Source organism: Urtica dioica, chromosome 6, assembly GCF_054948205.1.
Source record: "Urtica dioica subsp. dioica isolate 48M chromosome 6, U.dioica_male_clone48M_v1_H2, whole genome shotgun sequence".
Classification (NCBI taxonomy): Eukaryota; Viridiplantae; Streptophyta; class Magnoliopsida; order Rosales; family Urticaceae; genus Urtica; species Urtica dioica.
In genome coordinates, this window is record NC_142761.1 from 4,275,021 (window position 1) to 4,296,483 (window position 21,463).

A 21,463-nucleotide genomic window follows, 5' to 3' on the forward strand; every position below is an offset into this window, starting at 1 on the left:
AAGAAACGTCACTCGAACACAAAAAAATTAGCCTTTTAATTAAGCTTGAAAATTTGGGATTTCACAAACATTCTCATGTAAAATGCCATTTAGGAACGCATTGTTTATATCCACCTGTTGTATACCCCAACCAAACGTTGTAGCCAGAGTGAACATGACACGAATAATGGAGTGCTTTGCAATTGGACTAAATGTATCAAAATGACCAAATTCTGCTCTTTTCTAAAATCCACGAGCTACAAGGCAAACTTTGTGTTTATCCAAAGAACCATCATACCTGAATTTTTTCCGGAACACCCATATGGTGGTAATAACATTCATATCTGGTGTATGAGGCACTAATTCCCAAGTGTTATTCTTGATAAGTGCCTCAAACTCAAAATTCATTGCATTTTTCCACTCAGGTTTGGATAAGGCTTCGGTGGTTGTTTGTGGATCAATGGGTGTATCAAGTGTGATATAATTAGCAAGAAGTACTTTTGGTTTGAAAATTCCAAGTATTAATATGGTAAGCATTTGGTGAGTGTTTGGTTATGCTATGACTTGAATTGGTTGTGATAGGGGTAGTGAGGGAAGGGTTGACATTGAGTTCTGACTAGAGTTGGGACTCTGTGATTGTTGTGTAGGAGTGATATGTTGTTTAGGGTGATCATAGATAGGAGGTAGTGCCTAGCAAGGGACTTGAACTAGAGCTTGAAATGGAAGTTCTGCGCACTGATGATGAACCAGATGACATATATGGTGCATAAATGATCCAATTTTGAGGTGGCATTGTGGAAGAGGGAGGCACTGATTTGATTTAGTGAAAAGGGTAAAGTATGGAAATTGAGACTCATCAAGTACTGCATCACGATCAACATATAAACGACCAGAAGGGTGAAGACACCTATGACCTTTTTGAAGTGGACATGGACCAAGATAAAGACACTTTTCTGAGTGATAATTGAACTTGTGATTCCTATAAGGTCGAAGAAAAATATAACATGCACATCCAAAGATTTTGATATGACACAAATTTGGTTGTTCTTTGTAGAGTTTTTGAAATTGTGATGAATTTGAGAGAACTGGAGTTGGAAGAATGTTTATCAAAGAGACAACAGTGCTCTAAGAATCCCATTAGAAGTGAAATGTGAGTTCTGATTGAGCTAGCAAGGTTAAACCGGTTTCAACTATATGCTAGTGTTTTCTCTCTTAAATGCCATTTTGTTGATGAATGTGAGGACATGAGAGAATGTGTTTGATATCTAGTGTGTTTAGTATAGGCAAGAGTGGTATGTTCTCCCCCACCCCCCAAGTCACTGTGTAGGACTCTGATTTTGTGGTTGAATTATCTTTCTACATATGTATTGAAATTTTGAAAAACTTGACAAGTTTCATACTGCTTTAGTGGAAACAACCAAGTTAATCTTGTATAATCATCCACAAACAATACATAATATCTGAAACCGTCTGGTGAAGAAATGGGTGTTGGGGTCCCCGAAGATCAAAGTGCTGAATTTTGACATTGACTATGGAAAAGGTTTCTAATGTAGTTTACCACGTATAGAAGCTGAATATAGAGGCAAATTTTACATTTCATTACATTTAAAAGATGTTACTGTTAGAGATTATTGTCCACGAGAAGATTCATATGACGCTGAAATTATCAATAAATTAAGTTATGACATTTTTAGTCGAAAACTTTGTTTCTATTATAGATTTATCAACATTCATCTAATCCTAATTAGTCTCCGTATTAAAGTGAATTACATGATGGGCATATAAGTTCGGGCGGTGAACTAAAACTTGGACAGAGTTGATAAAGACCGTGCTTTATGCTTCCTCATGCTAAGACATTTCTAGTACACGCATCCTTGATTAAGCATGATTTACTATAAAATTCAATAATGACACGATTATCACGAGTATATTGGGATAAACTTGGGAGATTTTTAGATATGTCCGGGACGTGTAGGATATTTGTGTTTGAGATTAGATTGAGTAAAAGGAAAGTGCAATATAGTTCACCAATGTGTGAAATGTTAAGGAGATAATTGTTACCACGGCAAGTTTGCCTTTGCCTCTGTACTCTGATTGCATAGACAGGTTGTCTAGTTACGTCGTGACGTGAATGGTAGCACCCCTATCAAGGTACCATGCTGTTTTAGGCTTGCCAAGTAGATAACAGTTTGAGGCACTGACACTATGAGCTTGTGGTTGCACTTGAGCGACGCTTGACTGATCATGCTCCACGGATTGTACCATGCTTCATTGTTGTTTGCTTATGAATGATCATAGCCATATTGACTATCTGAAGCGTTGTACTAGCTCTATAGCGCTTGTGATTGCGATTGATGACCATCATTGGAGCCATTCTGATGAACAATGAACATGTGGAAGCATTTCGGTGCTCTATGACCTAATCTACCGCATAGTTGACACCACGGCTTACCATTTCCTCGATTTGAACCGCGATTTCCATCGTCGCGACTGTAATTTCCTCTGTTTGAGCCAGAATAAGCAACATTTGCAGTCATATCACTTGTTAATCCATGAAAATTGGAGTTGTTGGCTTCGATCCGCAATTCGTGAGATTGTAGCATGAATTGAACCTCTTGTAAGTTCAGATCACCTTGCCGCGTGTTGAGATTCACAATGACTGAATTCTTGGCCAACTCCTCCTAGAATATACAGTTTCTGTTCATCGTCAGTATTTGCAGAACCGGACATGTTGTGGACGTCAACAATGTTCTTCATCTTCAAGATGTACTCATCGATCGATTCAGATCCTTTCTTCAACATTTGTAGCTGCAATCAAAGTTGTAGAAGCCTCACTTAGATTGAGAGGACTTCAGCCTCTCAATCGTATTCCACACTTCAACTGAGCTCTTGCACTAACTCACATGGTCAAGCATTGACTCGTGAATCGACGCAAAATGTCAGCTCATCAGAAATTGATCGTAGCAGCGCCAATTTTGAAATTATGGATTTGGTTGAGAAATATGAGTTGGATCTGAGCTAGTTTCTATGAGCTGAGATGGAATCGAGACACTTTTGAAGAGAATTTCTTCAAATCCATGCGCACGAACAACTGGTAGAATCTGAGATCTCCACAACACATAGTTGTTTCGATCTAATCGCAGAGAGATAGGATTGAGGTGAAGAGTAAAGGTAGGCGTTGATTGAAACATAGTGTAACCGCCATTTAGATTGACAGATGAGCTCAAATTCGTCATTGGAAGAGATTTTGAACCTTAAGGCTCCGATACCATGATGTTACATAGAGAAGAGACAAGAGAGCGTAAATGAAATTTTGAAAAATGACGATCTCAAGTATTATTGGCGGTTTAGTACAGTCTTTATACCTTATTGCAATGATACATATTGGCTAGTAGATAGTGCACATAGGACACTTAATATACATAAGCTGAGAGTTACACATCAGGTTTATTTATATCACAAACACTCATCAACACACTCATCAACGAGACATATTGTCCTCACATTTTATTCAGAATAATCCAATTTTTTAATAGCGTTTGTAATATTTATTTATTTAATGTATTATTAATTTTAATTTTAAATTTTTGTATGTTTATGTGTTAACATACATATACACACACGAAAACTCAATTTGTTTTTATTTAATATCTATTAGAATTTTGGTCGCTCATTGAAAGTCATAAGATAATTCCATAATATTCGTTGGTGTATGGTAGGACGTGTGTATATATATTTTTCCACATTCAATTAGAAAAGTATTTAAAGCACAAAAGATTCAATCACAATATATGTTTTCCTAGTTCAACAAACGGTATTATGATTGGTATCATTGATTATTACAGCTCAAATATTCCAAATTTTAAGTTTTGAATATCTTCATGAGAGATAGTCATATACAAGCTTCAAATGATGTAGGGATATCAAACATTTGAAGGCCGTGCTGATGAAACTATACACGTCTTCATAAAATGATCATTGGATGAAAAAAGAAGGAAAAAAAAAATCTAGTAAATTGGCTCACGTCGAAACCTCATATTAATGGATCGCACTGAGGTGTAGTATCAAAAAAATATTAATTATTTAATCAAATGTTTGTCTTATTGGTAAAATAAATTTGATATGAATTGAATGCTATCTAATCATAGTGTATGTTTCTTGTCCTCAACGGAAGTTAAACCAAAATATAGGGAAAGTCTTGTCCTTGTGGAACGGCCTAATGATATGTCATTGTCCGTTTATAGAGATATATACCAAACTGAGTTTGAATTTTAGCCTATAATTGTTTATAGTGTAAATTATGTATTAATTATTATTTTTATGGAACATATGATCATGAATTCTGAATCATATGGCCTCATAATAATATATAACTGCTTAATAACTTTAGCTAATGTATTTGTATAATTAACTATATATATATATATATATATATATATATATATGGAATATATGTAGTTATATATTAACCATACGTGTGGCTTAAAATGAAGATTGTTTTCAGCCAAACATCTTGAAACCTGATCTATAGTCACAGCACAGTACATATATTTTTTTTGAAGATAGTCACAGTACAGTTGTTGGTTAATCATTTCATATGCATATGAAGGACATGCACGTGCGTTGTACAAGTAATATCAATTATCAATTATATTTTACATCAATATGTGCTCCTTTATTTTTATTTTTTGAATGGAAATGGAATACAAGAAAAATGTGTTTGTTTAGTAATTAGTAGTATGCCATTTATAATGATAGGATCTAGTCAGAAATCAAGATCTTGGTCAATTACGTTAACTTAATTTGATTGGTAATATTAAATAGATAATGGTTTTTATTATTATTATTATTATTATTATTACAAAAAATTGGCTGTATAAGCCACTGAAACTCGGCCAATTTAAAATTAGCCAACGTTTTGTTAATAATCCGTAAATAGCCTAGATGATTACGTGGCAGCTCATTTAAGAAGATTTTTTTACTCATTTGCCCTTGATTGACCGAATATGTAATTCTTTTTTAGGCAGTTTTTTAGTTTGAATTTTGAAAAAAAATTCGGCAACTTTTAATTATTCAATAATCAAAATCCCGAATTTATGGAAAACGTGGCTGCAGTTATTATGATTTGGATGCAGTTACTTAAAACGTGGAAGCAGTTATTCAAAATGGCAAGTTTTAATTTCAGCAAGATTTAATTATTCAAAATTTCGTCAAGTTTTTAGGAAGTTTTTTTGTTTGAATTTTGAAAAAAATTACAGCAAGTTTTAATTATTCAATATTCAAAAATGGCGAAATTATTGAAGAAGTGGATGCAGTTCAATATTCATATTTTCCAGAATTTTCGTGCTCAAAATATTTCCAGAATTTTTATTTCAGTTCAAATATACTGTAAATATACTGTAAATAAGCTTCTTATTTACACTGAATATACTGTAAATATGCTTCTTATTTACACGAGGCAGCTGTAAATATGTTTTCTATGAACAGCAACAACAAAAAAAAAAAAAAACTGTTCTTATTTAATCATGTCTGTCTCTTCCTACGCGGACCTCGGAGGTCACCGGCGGCGATGGTGACGTGACCACCATCAAAATGGACCGGCGATGGTGACTCGTTCGCGGCTTGGTTCTTGGATCGGCTCGTGGTCGCTTTTCCCAGCCATCGCCGGTTGGATCTTCTTCGCGCGCGCTTTTCCCAGCCATCGCCGGTTGGATCTTCTTCGCGCGCGCTCTCCGACGGTCCGACGCGACTCGATCTCCGCCATCGTCGCTCGCGGCTTCCCTCGCGTGCGTCGCCAGCCACTGCAGCTTGACCCGGTTGAGGATCTCCTTCTCAGGCACGGTTCGAGCACCAGCCTGCAGAAATCGCTGCAACAGATTTGGAGAGGATATTATCGTTGCAGCGGTTCTTCTTCTTTTTTTATGGAAATTAATGTGGGCGGTTGTGTGTGAACGCATATACACGGTTTTAATTACTTTCCTAGATTTTCGCCAGCATTAATTACGAAATTTTTGTGCTGATTAAAAATGAAACTGGGCGGGAAAATGAAAAAGGGTAGTCTAGTCAAATTTTGGCTGTTAATAAATCGTCCGGGCTATTTACCACTTATTTACAGAACGTTGGCTAAAAATAAATTGGCTATTTTCAGGAGGCTACTTAGCTTAATTACCCTTATTATTATTATTATTATTATTATTATGCCTTAATATTCAAACCAATTTGGTGCGCAGTCAACTTCAGATCAAAATTTTCTACGTTATGATTTATATTTGGAAAATAATGACGAGAGTAAGAGTATTATCTATCTCAAGATTATATACAAGTCAATGATATGTGTATGAAACGTCAATGATCATATGGCTAATTATAAAAAATAATAACAAAAAAAACATATAATAAATTGCGAGCTAGACACGTACAAAATATATTGCGTGAGGAGTCTGGTAATTTCTCTATGGATATAACTTTATGAATGACAAATAAAACACGAACTTTTTATAACTATGAAAATCAACGGTCAAACAAAACAAAGCTCTCTCTATATATCTAATATATGTACCACTACCAAATAATAATAATAATGACGCTTGTACGAAAGCTATAAATATCCATACAAAAGAGAGAAAAAAATTAAAGGCGAAAAATTAGTATATTATACAGGCAATTCACGTGAAATATCATCGATAGAAGTAGATCTACATTGTACACACAGTCAAGACATTTATTGTTATACTATCATGTATCATATCTCTTAATTACGATTCAAAATAAATATTGTCTCTTATTTAATATTACAATTGTACCTTAACGCGGTATTAATTATATCAAATAAAATGTAGAAACTACATCAAATAGTCAAATAGTTACCCATAATGAAAATAATAGTCAAATTATTTAAATATTTTCTTAATTATGAGATAGTTTAACTAAAATTTTAATAAAAGAAGTTTAAAGTGGCTATATACCTAACTCGACCCAAATAAATTAGCCTAAATCACATCCTTTTTTGGTGGTAAAACGAGAGGCTTCTCATTTAAAAATGGGTTGAATAGTCAAGAGTACTAATGTAACTCCTAACATCAAAGGAAAAAGAAAAATTTGTACAAAATAGTTATTTGAAACTTATTGATTAGTAAAATAACCAAAGTTTCAACTTTTCAGCAAAATAGCTAAACTTACGTTTTCAAAAAAAATTTGACAGTCAGGATTAAAATTTTTGACGATTATTATACACAATTTATCATTTTCAAAAAAATTAATCTTGAGGTCAAAAAAATATTGAAACCAGATTACTGAACATTTTGACTATTTCACTAAATTAAGACAAACATTGCTATTTTGCAAATTCATAACTTTAAATTGACTATTTAGCTACATAAGATCTCAAATTGTAAAAGATTCGACACTAGACTAAGATGATATATGGCACACCGTATAGTGTAAGCTTCCAAATGGTGGAAGACAATAAAACACACTAAATTTAAATAACTCAATGGCTCGTTTAAAGTTCCCTCTAAGGTTTGATGGAGGAATCTTATCAGCTGAGTACCATCTAACTCGAAAAATGATGTCCGAGTACTTGTACGTCCAAAACTCTAAATGAAAAACCTGAAAGATGGCTTAATCCATTTTTAGAACAAAAATCCACAAACGTAAATAATACAAAAACAAATAGCCAAGAACAAAACCAAAAAACGTAAATAATAAACTTAAATTTAGGCTATGAAAAAAAATCCTTCCTCTATAAAACAACTCTTCCATCTCCATCCTTTGTTCGTTTTTTTCTCACTACCACGAGAGTCGTGACTTGGGGAAGTTGGAAGAAACATGCTAGAGAGAACCACCATTACCAAGCTCCACCAAAAATGAACTGACCACCAACTGAATGACAAATGTATGGTTACGATTGATTCCCTCACGATCGATCATGGATTTTGCCGTACATGTACTGAACCTATAAACTTCTGTCAAAATCCCTATTCAAAAACCAATCGAGTGCGCGTACTTTTCACTTTCCACAGTTTGTGTGTAGTTATATTTTCAATTATTTGTTTTTGTTTGTTATTGGTTTGGAACCAAAGGTCAAAGTAAGACAGAGACTGTACTTCTATATTTTTTTTTTTTTTTTATATATATAGCATTTATAGTAGACAATTAATTTCATTATAGATTCAAAGCACAATTTAAAATGATTAATTTAAAACTTAAACACGAAATATTTTTGCATTTTGGTGAGATTTGAGATTCTCTCTACCTTGTTTTAAAAAAATAATCTCTCTACAAAGTGTACCTTAACCAAGAAATTTGTGCACCACTCAATTTTAATAAAAAAAAACTTTAGTTAAAAGGTTCAAATTCAGTTTTGTATAAAATTAAGGCACAATGGTAAGTTTGCACATGTATATATACAACAAAAATAAAAATAGTTATCAACTAAACATATTATAGTTATTATTTGCGACAAGTACATATAAACATCAAGTTCACTACTTCGGTTTGTAAATGACAACTATATATTTAATTTAAATCACTCAGACAAAGTTCAAAATATCGCCGATATATAGCTATATATCGGTGATATATCGTTTTGAATAATCTCGGTAATATATCAGATGTAAGCATTATCAATTTATAAATATCGTTAAAGTATCGATGATATATCGACAAAATATCGATATCTTTTAATAGATAAAAAATAAAAAAATATCAAATATCGTCCGAATTTAAATCTCTTTTAATAAAAGAAAACAAACAATTCATTATTTTTTATATTAATTATATCTTTTACTTATTGATTTTACTAAATATTATCAATATTTCCTTATTTATATTTTATAAGACATATATATATATATATATATATATGACAATACCTATTTATATGTATATAAATCAAGCTTTTGAATATATATATATATATATATATATATATATTCATATATATATATATATCTATATATACATATATTTATCATGATTTTAATTTTTAATAATTTTTAAAAATATATTATAAATCATTTCATTAATTCATTATATGTCAATAATAATCAATAATATTTGAGTTTATATTAAATATTGGTACCATTTGAATACTATTACAGGACTTATAGTCTATGTTTTTAGTTTATTTATTGTCTTGATTAGGTTTGATAACTATTTTATTATAATAATAAATAAATAAATTATTTTGTATTTTGGATTTGGAGACATATATATATATATATATATATATATATATTTAATTATATTTTGTTATAAGATTTTTGTCGATATATTGAACGGTAATCGATATATCATTGGTACCATCGGTAGTAGTTATTAAAATTGTTATTGTATATCCATCAATATATCCGTCGGAAGTTGATACATCAGTAAAATTAGAATCTCGGTATCGGTACCAATATAGGTATTTTAATCGAATAACCCCAAATATTCATTTTTTTCATGAATGAAATTTCGCCTAGCCCTAACCCGGAATTTAAAATTAAGGTTAACATTAACAAATGTCTCAAGTTCTCAACAGAGTTTTATATTGAAATTTGTAACTTAATAGGTCATTCCAAACATCACTTTTTGGATATAACCAACGTTTGGAAACCTATCAAAAAATAGCCAAACAAATAAGTTGACACTTGTATAAGCCATTTGAATTTTCCATTTTGTCCGTTTAAAATAACAATTTTTTTTTTTGCTACAGTTCGTCACTCTTTTTCTATTATACATTTTTTTTTTCTGATCAAACCTTAAAAATTCAGTATCTTCCTCATATGAACTAGAAATTGGGTGATTCTAAATCCTACGGATTCGTGGCAACGAGAGCTTCAAAAATAGTCCGTTGGATGAAAGGTCCTGCGTACTGCTGCAGAATTCCATCGGAGTCCACCATTGGTACATTTTTCGTTCACCGACTATAGGTGATTTTTGATCCGTATTTTCAAGACCAATGCATAATAAAACTTCAAGGTCGTATCATTATTGTCGTCCTTTCTTCTCAATGATACTCCAAGCTTTTTCTATGAAAACTAAAATTTATCTAATTTTTTTTATGGAAATAATTGGAAATTTTTTGGGTTTACAGAGAAAAGCTAAGAAACGAATTTTTTGAAAATTTTATTTTTAATTAAGTTGAAATTTTTCTAGAAATTCGGAGCCCATAACACTTGTCATTAATTGTGGAATTTTCTAAATTATTTACATTTTTTTTTGTTAACTATAGCATGTTTAATATGAGGATATTTAAGTCAAATATAATTATCATTGACTATTTTCCTAAATGCCTGCAAACGTTGGTTACATCGCAATTTTATAATTTATTTTTTGTTACAAATCTACGACGCCCTTTTATATTTTATACAGTAATTTTTTTAAAATACCATAACACGCCCTTAAAATATAATTTGTAAATAAAATTATTTTTTGCGATTAAAATCAATTGGTTAATCGACTAGCTTTTTTACGGATTAGATTAATTTTAACTTAAGTTTATGGATAGTTTTAAGGCGAAAAAAACAGCTTTGTCCCTAATCGTACTTATGTCGAAATCTTACGATACGATACGAAAATGGTTTTTATGTCGAAAACCTTACGATATGGTGCAAAAACAGTTTTCAAGTCTGAAATTAATATAATTAAAACACAAAATAGTATCACAAAAGTATCTATGCAATATTAAATACTGCAAGTCGCACGTGGTTTGTAATAGAATTAGGGTAAACCACCAGAGATACAAGAGAACTACAAATATGTTAATAAAATTTAAATATATTCTTAACATTTTATGCTCAGTAATCGGTATTATCGATATTGTATAAGTTTAACATGTCAAAATGTAAACATTGTATTAAGAAGCAGTAGACAAATGTTTTAGAGCATAGTTTTGTGTTTCTAAAAAAAATGTTATTTACACAAACAAACATTTACGGGAATAAATAGTATAGCACGCTGATATAGCGTGTCTTTGGTTTAATTGAAAACTCATGCGATGGTAGTTCATGATATTGCAATTCTGGCAATATATCATATACATAACCAAAAAGATACATAATGTTAGATAATTCTTCGAAATTGAAAACTTCGAGGCTTGAATCACGCATAGGAACGCTTTCCTTATAGTATTTCGAGTACCCCAAAATGTCTTAAGGTTTCTGTACAAGAATACCGCAGGATACGACAAGCCTAGTTCGGACTGCACCAAGACAGAGTGAAAATCCGAAAATAAGCAAGAACTGTGTTTCTGGATTAGTATTTCGGGAATAGAGAAAGTTGGTTCGAAAACCTGTGTAGATTACTGAATCCGAAGTCGGATTATATAAGCAATCGTACCCGTTCGTGAATAGGTTCGACGAACAGACGCACTATTTCGGTCGAACTACGGTTATAGTCGCAAACGACACGACCGTTGGTCAAACGGTAGTTCGTTTCGAAGCGACGTGACCGTTGGTTCGAACTGTAACAAAAAATAACTACTAAATGAGGAGGCGCGACCGTTGGCGAGAATCGCCGCGAGAAACCAGCGGACCGTGCCGTTTCGCGTGGAGGTCGAACTCACCTGGAGGTCGAGCTCGCCTGGAGGTCGAACTCACCTGGAGGTCGAGCTCACCAGGAGGTCGAGCTCAACAGGAGGTCGTCCAGTCGACCTCGCCCCCAGTCGAGCTGAAATGACTCCGTTATTTCATCCAGTCGACCTTGCCCTAGTCGAGCTGAAATGACTTCGTCATTTCGTTCAGTCGACCTCGCCCCAGTCGAGCTCGTCACTTCCTCATTCACCTTAGTATTTGTTCCATGTGGGACTCTTTCCCACACACAAACTCACTTTATCAATCAACAACACACTATTTTGTCTTTTAGTTAACAAATTAAATTAAGTTAATTAAAGCACCTATTTAATGTTACTCAATTTCCAACAATCCCCCACTTGTTCAGAAAAGTCAAAATAGAATCCAGAAAAGAGACAAAGAGTGTTAGTACAGTTAACTATCTTTCGATTTGAACTTATCCTTAGTATAAGCAACACAAGACTTTATCGGAAATTAGGTAGCCAGGCTTTGAACCTATTTTCCTTGTGATAAAATCGGTGTTACTCAACACACACCCTTTAGTGTTCTTCGCCTATATCACACGCTTAGCACCGTTAATGGCCATGTGCTCATCCTGTCTCGTGAATTTTTCATGAGAGAAACTCCAGCTCTCACTTTGGGACGGCACCATCCCGAAATTCACATAGGTGAAGTTCTTACAGTATCTCTGTTACGTATAGATACTTGTCCTCAAGACTGAACTTCATTAAGAGTTAAGAAACTCAACCTCCCGATTGTAACAGTCAACATTATTATATAATGTTATGAATATCCAATTCAATGACTTGTTCGTACCCATTGCACCTATTGTTAGTCATTTCCTAACCTTAGGTTGGGTTGCCATCATTGTCAGATCGCTACTCAAGGAGTTTAAGACCCATACCTCTCGAGGTCGATTTCACCAAATCTCTTGCAGGAGGTTTAGTGAACGGACCAACAATATTAAAGCTTGATCTCACATATGTGAGCGAAATGATTCCATCTTTGATCAATTTCCTCACATAGTCATGTCTAAGACTAATATGTCTAGACTTTCTATTATACACTTCACTGTATGCTCTAGCTAAAGTTGATTGACTATCACAATGTATCGACACAGTTGATATATTGTCTTTAGCCAATGGAATATCTAAAAGAAGATCTCTCAACCATTCAGCCTCTTGACCTGCGGAAGCAAGAGCCACGAACTCTGATTCCATGGTCGAATGAGTGATACAAGTTTGTTTCTTTGATTTCCAAGAAACTGCCCCACCGGCAAGTGTAAACACCCATCCCGTCGTAGATTTGTTATCTCCGACACTCGATATCCAACTTGTGTCAGTATATCCTTCTAGTACGGCATGAAACTGACCGTATTGAAGTCCAAGGTTTTTGGTTTTCAAAAGAAATCTAAAAATTCTCCCAATGGCCTTCCAATGCTCGGTACTTGGATTGCTAGTAAATCTACTCATTTTACTAACGGCAAATGCTATGTCTGGCCGAGTACATTGTATCAAGTACATAAGACAACCAACAACACTAGCATATTCCAATTGAGCCACAGCCCTTCCATCATTCTTTTCAAGTTTTACACTTGGATCAAATGGGGTGTTCACCTCTTTGAACTTTAAATGTTTGAACTTATCAAGCACTTTTTCAACATAGTGTGATTGACTAAGTTCATAACCCCCACTGGTTCTACGAACCTTGATACCCAAAATAGTATTAGCTTGTCCAAGATCTTTCATTTTGAAGGTGGAAGATAGAAACCTCTTCGTTTCTAATATTCCTTTCATCTCATTGCTAATGATCAACATATCATCAACATAGAGACATAGGAAGATCACAAGGTTACCACGCACCTTTGTGTACAAACACTTGTCACAAACGTTAGGAACAAATCCATTCGAAAGTATGACTGAGTCAAACTTTTGATGCCATTATTTGGGTGCTTGTTTTAATCCATATAAGGATTTAACAAGTTTGCAAACCTTTTGTTCATTACCCGGAAGTACATAACCTTCCGGCTGCTCCATGTAAATCTCCTCATCGAGATCTCCATTTAAGAATGCCGTCTTGACATCCATTTGATGAACATTGAGGTTATACAAAGAAGCCAAGGCAAACAACACTCTAATTGTTGTTGTCCTTGCTACCGGTGCATATGTGTCAAAGTAATCAATTCATTTTCGTTGTCGAAATCCTTTAGCTACTAATCTAGCCTTGTAAGTGTTAAGAGTGCCATCACTGTGGTACTTCTTTCGGAACACCCACTTACACCCAATAGGTCTCGACCCTTTGGGTAGATCGACAATCTCCCAAGTGTGGTTTGACATAATAGAATCCATTTCATCTTGGATAGCATCCTTCAAAAAGCAGAGTCTCGAGAAGCCACAGCTTCACTATAAGTCTTAGGATCATCTTCAATAAGAAGAATAATAGGAATCTTTCGAGCAAAACTCTCTCTATTTCCTTCTACTAGGTAAAAAGAAATAAGGCGAGAATTTATTTCGTCAGATCTTAAATCCTTAGTCTTACGAACTCTTTTGCTCGTCCGAAGTTCGGGTTGTTCTACAACTACCCTAGAAGAACTTTCCTCTCGAGGCGTCGAGCCTGCCTGGAGGTCGATCTCGCCTGGGGTTCGAGCTCGCCTTAAGGTCGAGCCTGTCTGGAGGTCGAGCTCGCCTGGGGTTCGAGCTCGCCTTGAGGTCGAGCCTGACTGGAGGTCGAGCTCGCCTAGTCGAAGTTCTTCATTAGTGGAATTTTGAGATTCTTTTTCTTTCGAGTTAAGATTCTCAAAGAATTCCACATCTCGGGATTCTACTATGACATTAGACTCTAAGTTTAGAAGTCTATATGCCTTGCTATTCATAGCATAGCCAACAAAAGCACTTCGTATCCCTCGAGGACCCAACTTGATCCTTTTAGGATCCATGTTTTTGTAGTAGGCTAGACACCCCCACACTTTGAAATACCCAATATTCGGCTTTCGCCCTTTCTATACTTTCGTACGGAGATATTTGGGTTTTCTTTATAGGAATACGGTTTAAAATATGACATGCGGAAAGTAAAGCTTCACCCCACAAACTAAAATGTAATTCAGAATACATTAACATGGCATTTATCATCTCTTGAAGTGTCCTATTTTTACGTTCGGCTAAACCGTTTTGTTGTGGTGTTCTAGGTGCGGAACATTCATGAACAATGCCATTTTCTTCACAAAATGCATTAAAATCACCAGGAAAATATTCACCGCCCCTATCACTTCTAAGGACTTTAATATTAACTCCTAATTGATTTTCTACTTCAGCCTTATACACCTTAAAAGCATTAAAAGCATCATCTTTATGTTTCAATAAAAACACATATGTAAATCTAAAGCAATCATCAATAAAGGTAATAAAGTACCTATTTCCCCCACGGGTTAACATGCCATTAAATTAACATAAATCAGAGTGTATAAGATCTAACAACTTAGAATTTCTCTCTACACTATAAAACGGTTTCTTTATCATTTTAGATTTCACACATATTTCACATTTATCTAATTTATCAGGTTTGCACGAAATTAAACCATATTTAATTAACCTTTTCATAGTGCTAAAACCAATATGTGCTAATCTACTATGCCATAAAGAAACAGAATCAAGCATATAAGCAGAAGGAGAAATTTCATTAATAACATTGTCAATAATACAAAGTTTGACCATCCCTTCACTGGAATAGCCTTTGCCAACAAATACACCATTACGGGTCAAGATAAGTTTGCCCGACTCATACACAGATTTGATCCCCGGTTTGCCTAGGAGATCGCCACTAACTACGTTCCTACACATATCCGGAACATGGAGAACATTGGTCAAAGTGACCGTCTTCCCGGAGGTGAAGTTGAGATCCACGTTTCCGATGCCGACAACTTGAGAGCGATGCTCGTTTCCCATCTGAACAGCTTGTCCATCGTTGACTTCAGAATAGGTTTTGAAGGCAGCCCTTTCATAGGTGACGTGGACGGTAGCACAAGTGTCGTACCACCACCCTTGAACCTTGGCGTTGATCGCCATCAGTTCGCTCAACGTAGCGACTATGTTAGTATCGGTCATAATGGCGTCGACTTCTTTCTCTTCCGTCTTGCGGTGTCGACAATCTCGAGCATAGTGGCCGGGTTTACCACACACATAGCAGCCCCCTTTGGACCCCTTGGACCCGGGCTTGTTACCGGACGTGGATTTGCCGGAATGCTTGAATTTCTTCGAGTCCTTTTTGGAACCCGAAAAACCTTCTTTGTCATTCCTCTTCCTTTTGCCTTTAGCGCTCACCGCATTGGCCTTGGAAGTACCGGCATCCGTCGTCTTCTCTCTCATCCTCGATTCCTCCTCGATTCGAAGATGTTTCTGGATTTGTTCCAAAGAGAAGTCCTCGGTGTTGTGAAGAAGTTTCTTCCGATAGTCTTTCCACGAATTGGGCAACTTCGCAATAATCGCACCAACTTGGAAAGACTCCGGAATATCTATCTTCACAGTCCTCAATTTGTTGACGATAACTTGCAATTCATGAACTTGAGCAAGTATAGGCTTGTCATCAAACATCTTGAAATCAAAGTAACTCGAGACAAGGAACTTTTTGGTACCTTATTCTTCGGCCTTGAACTTGTACTCGAGAGCCTTCCATATCTCGACCGCCGATGGATTGTCGGTGTAGAGATCGTAGAGTCGGTCTGATAATGTGTTCAGAATGTGCCCCGGCACAGCAGCTCGTCCTCTTGACGCTTCTTCCGGTCCGCCTTGAGTTCGTCATCATCATTGTCCATCGGCTATGGGATGGGCGCCAACGTCGGGTCGAGCACGTAGAAGATCTTCATGGCGGTGATGAAGAAACGCATCTTGTCCTGCCAGCGGGTGAAATTGGTGCCGTCGAAGCGGTCCAACTTGACGAAGTCCTGGCTCATCACTTTCAGACTCGAAACAGACGCCTCGGTAGCCATAGCACAAGATACTATAAGATTGTTAGATAATTCTTCGAAATTGAAGACTTCGAGGCTTGAATCACGCATAGGAACGCTTTCCTTATAGTATTTCGAGTACCCCAAAATGTCTTAAGGTTTCTGTACAAGAATACCGCAGGATACGACAAGCCTAGTTCGGACTGCACCAAGACAGAGTGAAAATCCGAAAATAAGCAAGAACTGTGTTTCTGGATTAGTATTTCGGGAATAGAGAAAGTTGGTTCGAAAACCTGTGTAGATTACTGAATCCGAAGTCGGATTATATAAGCAATCGTACCCGTTCGTGAAGAGGTTCGACGAACAGACGCACTGTTTCGGTCGAACTACGGTTATAGTCGCAAACGACACGACCGTTGGCCAAACGGTAGTTCGTTTCGAAGCGACGTGGCCGTTGGTTCGAACTGTAACAAAAATAACTACTAAATGAGGAGGCGCGACCGTTGGCGAGAATCGTCGCGAGAAACCCGCGGACCGTGCCGTTTCGCTTGGAGGTCGAGCTCGCCTGGAGGTCGAACTCACCTGGAGGTCGAGCTCGCATGGAGGTCGAACTCACCTGGAGGTCGTCCAGTCGACCTCGCCCCCAGTCGAGCTGAAATGACTCCGTCATTTCATCCAGTCGACCTTGCCCTAGTCGAGCTGAAATGACTTCGTCATTTCGTTCAGTCGACCTCGCCCCAGTCGAGCTCGTCACTTCCTCATTCACCTTAGTATTTGTTCCATGTAGGACTCTTTCCCACACACAAACTCACTTTCTCAATCAACAACACACTATTTTGTCTTTTAGTGAACAAATTAAATTGAGTTAATTAAAGCACCTATTTAATGTTACTCAATTTCCAACACATAATTGTGTAACATCCCTTTCGAATTGATGTTGATATCAACGTATTTTGTTGTAACTATATCTATTAATTAATATCCATAATCGCTCATAAAAATCAACCACCGACACATGGAACATTATATATGGGTGTCGGCGAATTTTATTATTTTTATTTTCTAATTATTTAAATTTGTGGTTCTTTGGGGCATATTAGTATTGGCAAAGATGTGCAATAGACCTTCGTCATTTAAAACTATTTTAGAAGTTAGAAGTTGGGTGTTGAGTGCCAAATTTCTTTGGTCATATGACTTGTAGAATAAATTTAACAGTAATATATTCATATATATGTATATATATAACCTTATATGATTAGAGTGACGATCATATTAGATTAATAATAGCTAAAATAATATACACATACGCGAGCACGTTTTATATAAGTAGATATTTGCATATCAGCGCTTTGGTTCGAGGGACAAAATGGAGAAATTGCAAAGGATAAGACAATTAATTTGTTTTATATATATACACGAAATATATTATTGTGGAATAAGATAATATAATGTGTTGATATTAGCATGCACGATGTTACACGCGTCGTAAGTATATCTACGATAAATTTTCCAAAAATATCTAAAAATTTGAAATTCGTTACGAACGATTCATGCGCATTAAATATGAGTATTTGTCCCATATCCAATCAGAGCCATCTCTATCTTTTCTGATTTCAGAAAGCTTCATTTAAGCTTACGCACATGGCAAACACCACCAACCAGTCTTATACGTTTTATTTATTTATTTATTATTATTATAATTAATTTATTATACTGTCCACGTAATATCATTTATCAAGCTCAAATTCCAAATTCCAAAAAAAAAAAAGTAATACGCTAAAAGCATTCAACTTTTCAGAATTTCCTTCGGACAAGAAAGACGATAATAGGTCATCCCAAAAGTTATGAGTTATTATGAGTTATGAGTCTTATGACAACGAATATAATAAAATATCATCACGCCAATAATTCACATGCGACAGGATAATTTTTATAACGTCTTGGAAAGATTGAATCATGAGTCCATACTAACATAAAAGCTAAAAGACGAGAATGGTTCAAATTCCGAGAAAAACAATTTATTTATGTATATCAAGAAATACCATCACAAACATTTAAAATTCACATGAAGACTTGGATTTTCTCTTGTTTGATGTTTCCTTCATCAATAACAATATAACAAATAATAATAAAAATCAAAACCAGCGCTCTTTCTCACAACACCACGAATTCACATGTTGCCCTAGTAATAACACTCTCATATCGATCTCTCTTAATAGTAATAATAATAATAAAAAAAGTTTTAAAACCAAATAAGCTCTGGTTATTGTCAATCCTCAGCTAGAGATCCTCCTAGAAAACAAGCAGACAAAATAGACAAGACAAACTCACGAAGTTTGAAAAATGAAAAAAAGCTAATTCGATGTTAATTAATAATAATAATTTACGGATTTTTTGTTAATAATTTAATTTAAAACATCATTAAATTAAATGATCTCTCAAATCTCGTCACTGACCAGTACAGTACTCTTTTCGTCATTGCTGGGCCGTGTGATGAACAATGAGAGAGTTCTTGCAATGAGCGATCGCGCCTTGAATCGCGCTCTGAAGCTCCTCCATTGAAGACGACGTCGTTTTCTCCAAACTGATATTGTTGTTGCTGTTGTTGTTCTGGAACATTCCTTTTCCGGCGGAGTTTCCGAACCCCGGCCGGCAAAGCACGCCGGAATGACTCGGCGACGATCGGATCGACGAAGGACAGCTCGAAATGCTGCTCTTCCTCCTCGGATACCGGAGATTCCCCGAAAACGAGTTCGAGAACCCGTTGACCGACTTCTTAACCGGTTTGACCGTCCTCGTCGCCGTCGATTCCGGAACAGTCATCATCATCAGACGGCCCAGCTTCTGCGTCTGTTGCTGATTCTGTTGACTCTGCTTCTGCGAAATCTTCTCGTACAGAGGCTTGACTTTCTTCAGATACTTTCTTATCACTTCCTTCGCCGTCGAGCTCATCCTCCTCACCGACGACGCCGCAGCCGGAGCAGCATTCCCGCCGGATTCCGGTCGTTTGCTGTTCGGCTCTCTCTTGAACACCGACGAGAATCTCGGGAGAGAGAAATACCTAAAATTATTCCCTGATCTGGAAGTAGTAGAAGAAGAAGAAGACGAAGAAGCCTTGATCTGACTATTATTAATAATATTATTATTAGGGCGAGGGTCGTGATCCTCTGCGGCGACGGAGCTGGCTCTTCTGGAGGAGTCGCAGGACTCGGGCAATAGGACGAGCTCGCTGTTGAAGGAGGAGTGAGAGTCGGTGGAGCTTCTTCCGGTGGAGTCTCGGGAGGAGGATCCGGAGGAAGTGCTGGATGAGGCGAGGAGCAGGGTTCTTACCATGGAGAGGCGGGGAGAGAGGTGGAGAGGCAACAGCTGGCCTTTGTAGAAGAGCTCGTCGGCGGGGCAGAGAGAGTACTGAGACGACTTGTTACGCGGCGACGCTGAGATCGTGAACTCGAAGTCCGACGACGACGACGACGAGAACGAGTGCGACGGCGACGGAGGTAGGGTTTGGGATTTTGGGGTTCTCACGCGGTGGTGGTATTGCTCTATTGATCTCTTTTTTCCCATTGTTTTTTTGTTTTTTTTTGTATTTTCTTGGGCTACATTGTCTCTCAACGAGAGAGAGAAAGAGAGAGAGAGAGAGAGAGGGGGAAGTTGAATTTTTTGTAATATTGGAAAGGAGACTATGGTGATGCAAAGTTATTATATGATAAGATACAAAAGCCTTTTTGTACTACTTGTTTTTTCTTTCTTTCTTTCTATGCTATCATATTACTGCTTTTTCTTGCAAAGTTATGAGAATGTGGGCCACGCGCAATAGTACGGCGCGTCTAGATGCTTTTGTACATTCACGCGCTGCCTAATTATAAAGTGGTGAGCGGTCCGTCTTTTTTTTTTTTTTAAAGTTTGATGGTGTAAATTGTAAGATTTCCAAGTTAACTCGTAAAATATAATTTTATTTATTTAAGTCGAGCCACATAATCTTCTTATAACTTTTTATAATACTTAATATTAGTTTTTATTTGTTTAATGTTTATAACAGTTAATATTAAACATTATAAACAATGATAATGAGAGCCGCTAATTTCAAATTATTAACTAATAAACATTGGCTAAAATTCAATTTCAATTAAAAAAAAAAAACTACATAGTTACAAGACCTTGAATAGATATTATTTTATTAACTCTTTTTAATTGATGGTATGTAATTTATTTTTATTAAAAAATTATAAATAAGGGCTAATTATGTATTATTATGGGTGATTTTATGAATTAAAAAGTTTAAGATCGGGGCCGATAGAGAACTACATACTAAATTGGTGGGATATCCCATCAAATTTTACAATATTTTGGTGTAAAAATGGTGTAATTAGGATAAACATTCAGCATAAAAGAGAGAGATTATGTTTAGAAATTATGCTAGTCAATTTTTTTTTTACTATAGGTATATGATATATACACGGGTCACTTAATTAAAGAGTCCGATGGAGATGACATATAAATCGTAATGTCGAGGTCGCAAACAAATATTAGGTGGTACTCATATTCTAGTGATTTCTTCGAAGCTATATATATATATATATATATATATATATATAAATATATATATATATAACATTGTTGAAGGTTACCATTAAAATTTGGTAAAACATCCATCAATACAGAAGAATAGTAGTTTAGAACATGTCATACCACATATTTAAGTCGGAGTGAATCAATTAAGTACATCTGATCGCTCAATGTGTGCCCACTTCCAACAAACGGAAAATCACATAGCACATTACAAATCGAGCATATATAAGACTCTTTTAATATACCCACTATGATTGATAGAGATAACCAAACAGTCGCGGTCCGATGATCATGAAGTAATTTTTCAGCCTGCATAGATAAAACCTAACATGAAGCCCAAACGAGAAAAATGGACGATAAAACAAAACAACGCAACACAAATTAAATTAAAACTAAAAAATACAATAAAGAAACCATAAAA

The 21,463-nt window shown here is 35.6% G+C and overlaps 1 protein-coding gene across 1 annotated transcript; it reads right to left on the reverse strand.

Moving 5' to 3' along the window:
- Window positions 1-18,475: 18,475 nt before the first annotated feature.
- Window positions 18,476-20,120, reverse strand: MAKR1 (membrane-associated kinase regulator). The gene has a single exon (XM_089617781.1). It carries the CDS (start codon window positions 20,035-20,037, stop codon window positions 18,949-18,951), a length of 1,089 nt encoding a protein of 362 aa, XP_089473907.1. The 5' UTR covers window positions 20,038-20,120; the 3' UTR covers window positions 18,476-18,948.
- Window positions 20,121-21,463: the final 1,343 nt, after the last annotated feature.

Bases quoted from the DNA above. Each gene is read 5' to 3' on its own strand.
- MAKR1 (XM_089617781.1), bottom strand. From the start codon at position 20,037: ATGGGAAAAAAGAGATCAATAGAGCAATACCACCACCGCGTGAGAACC.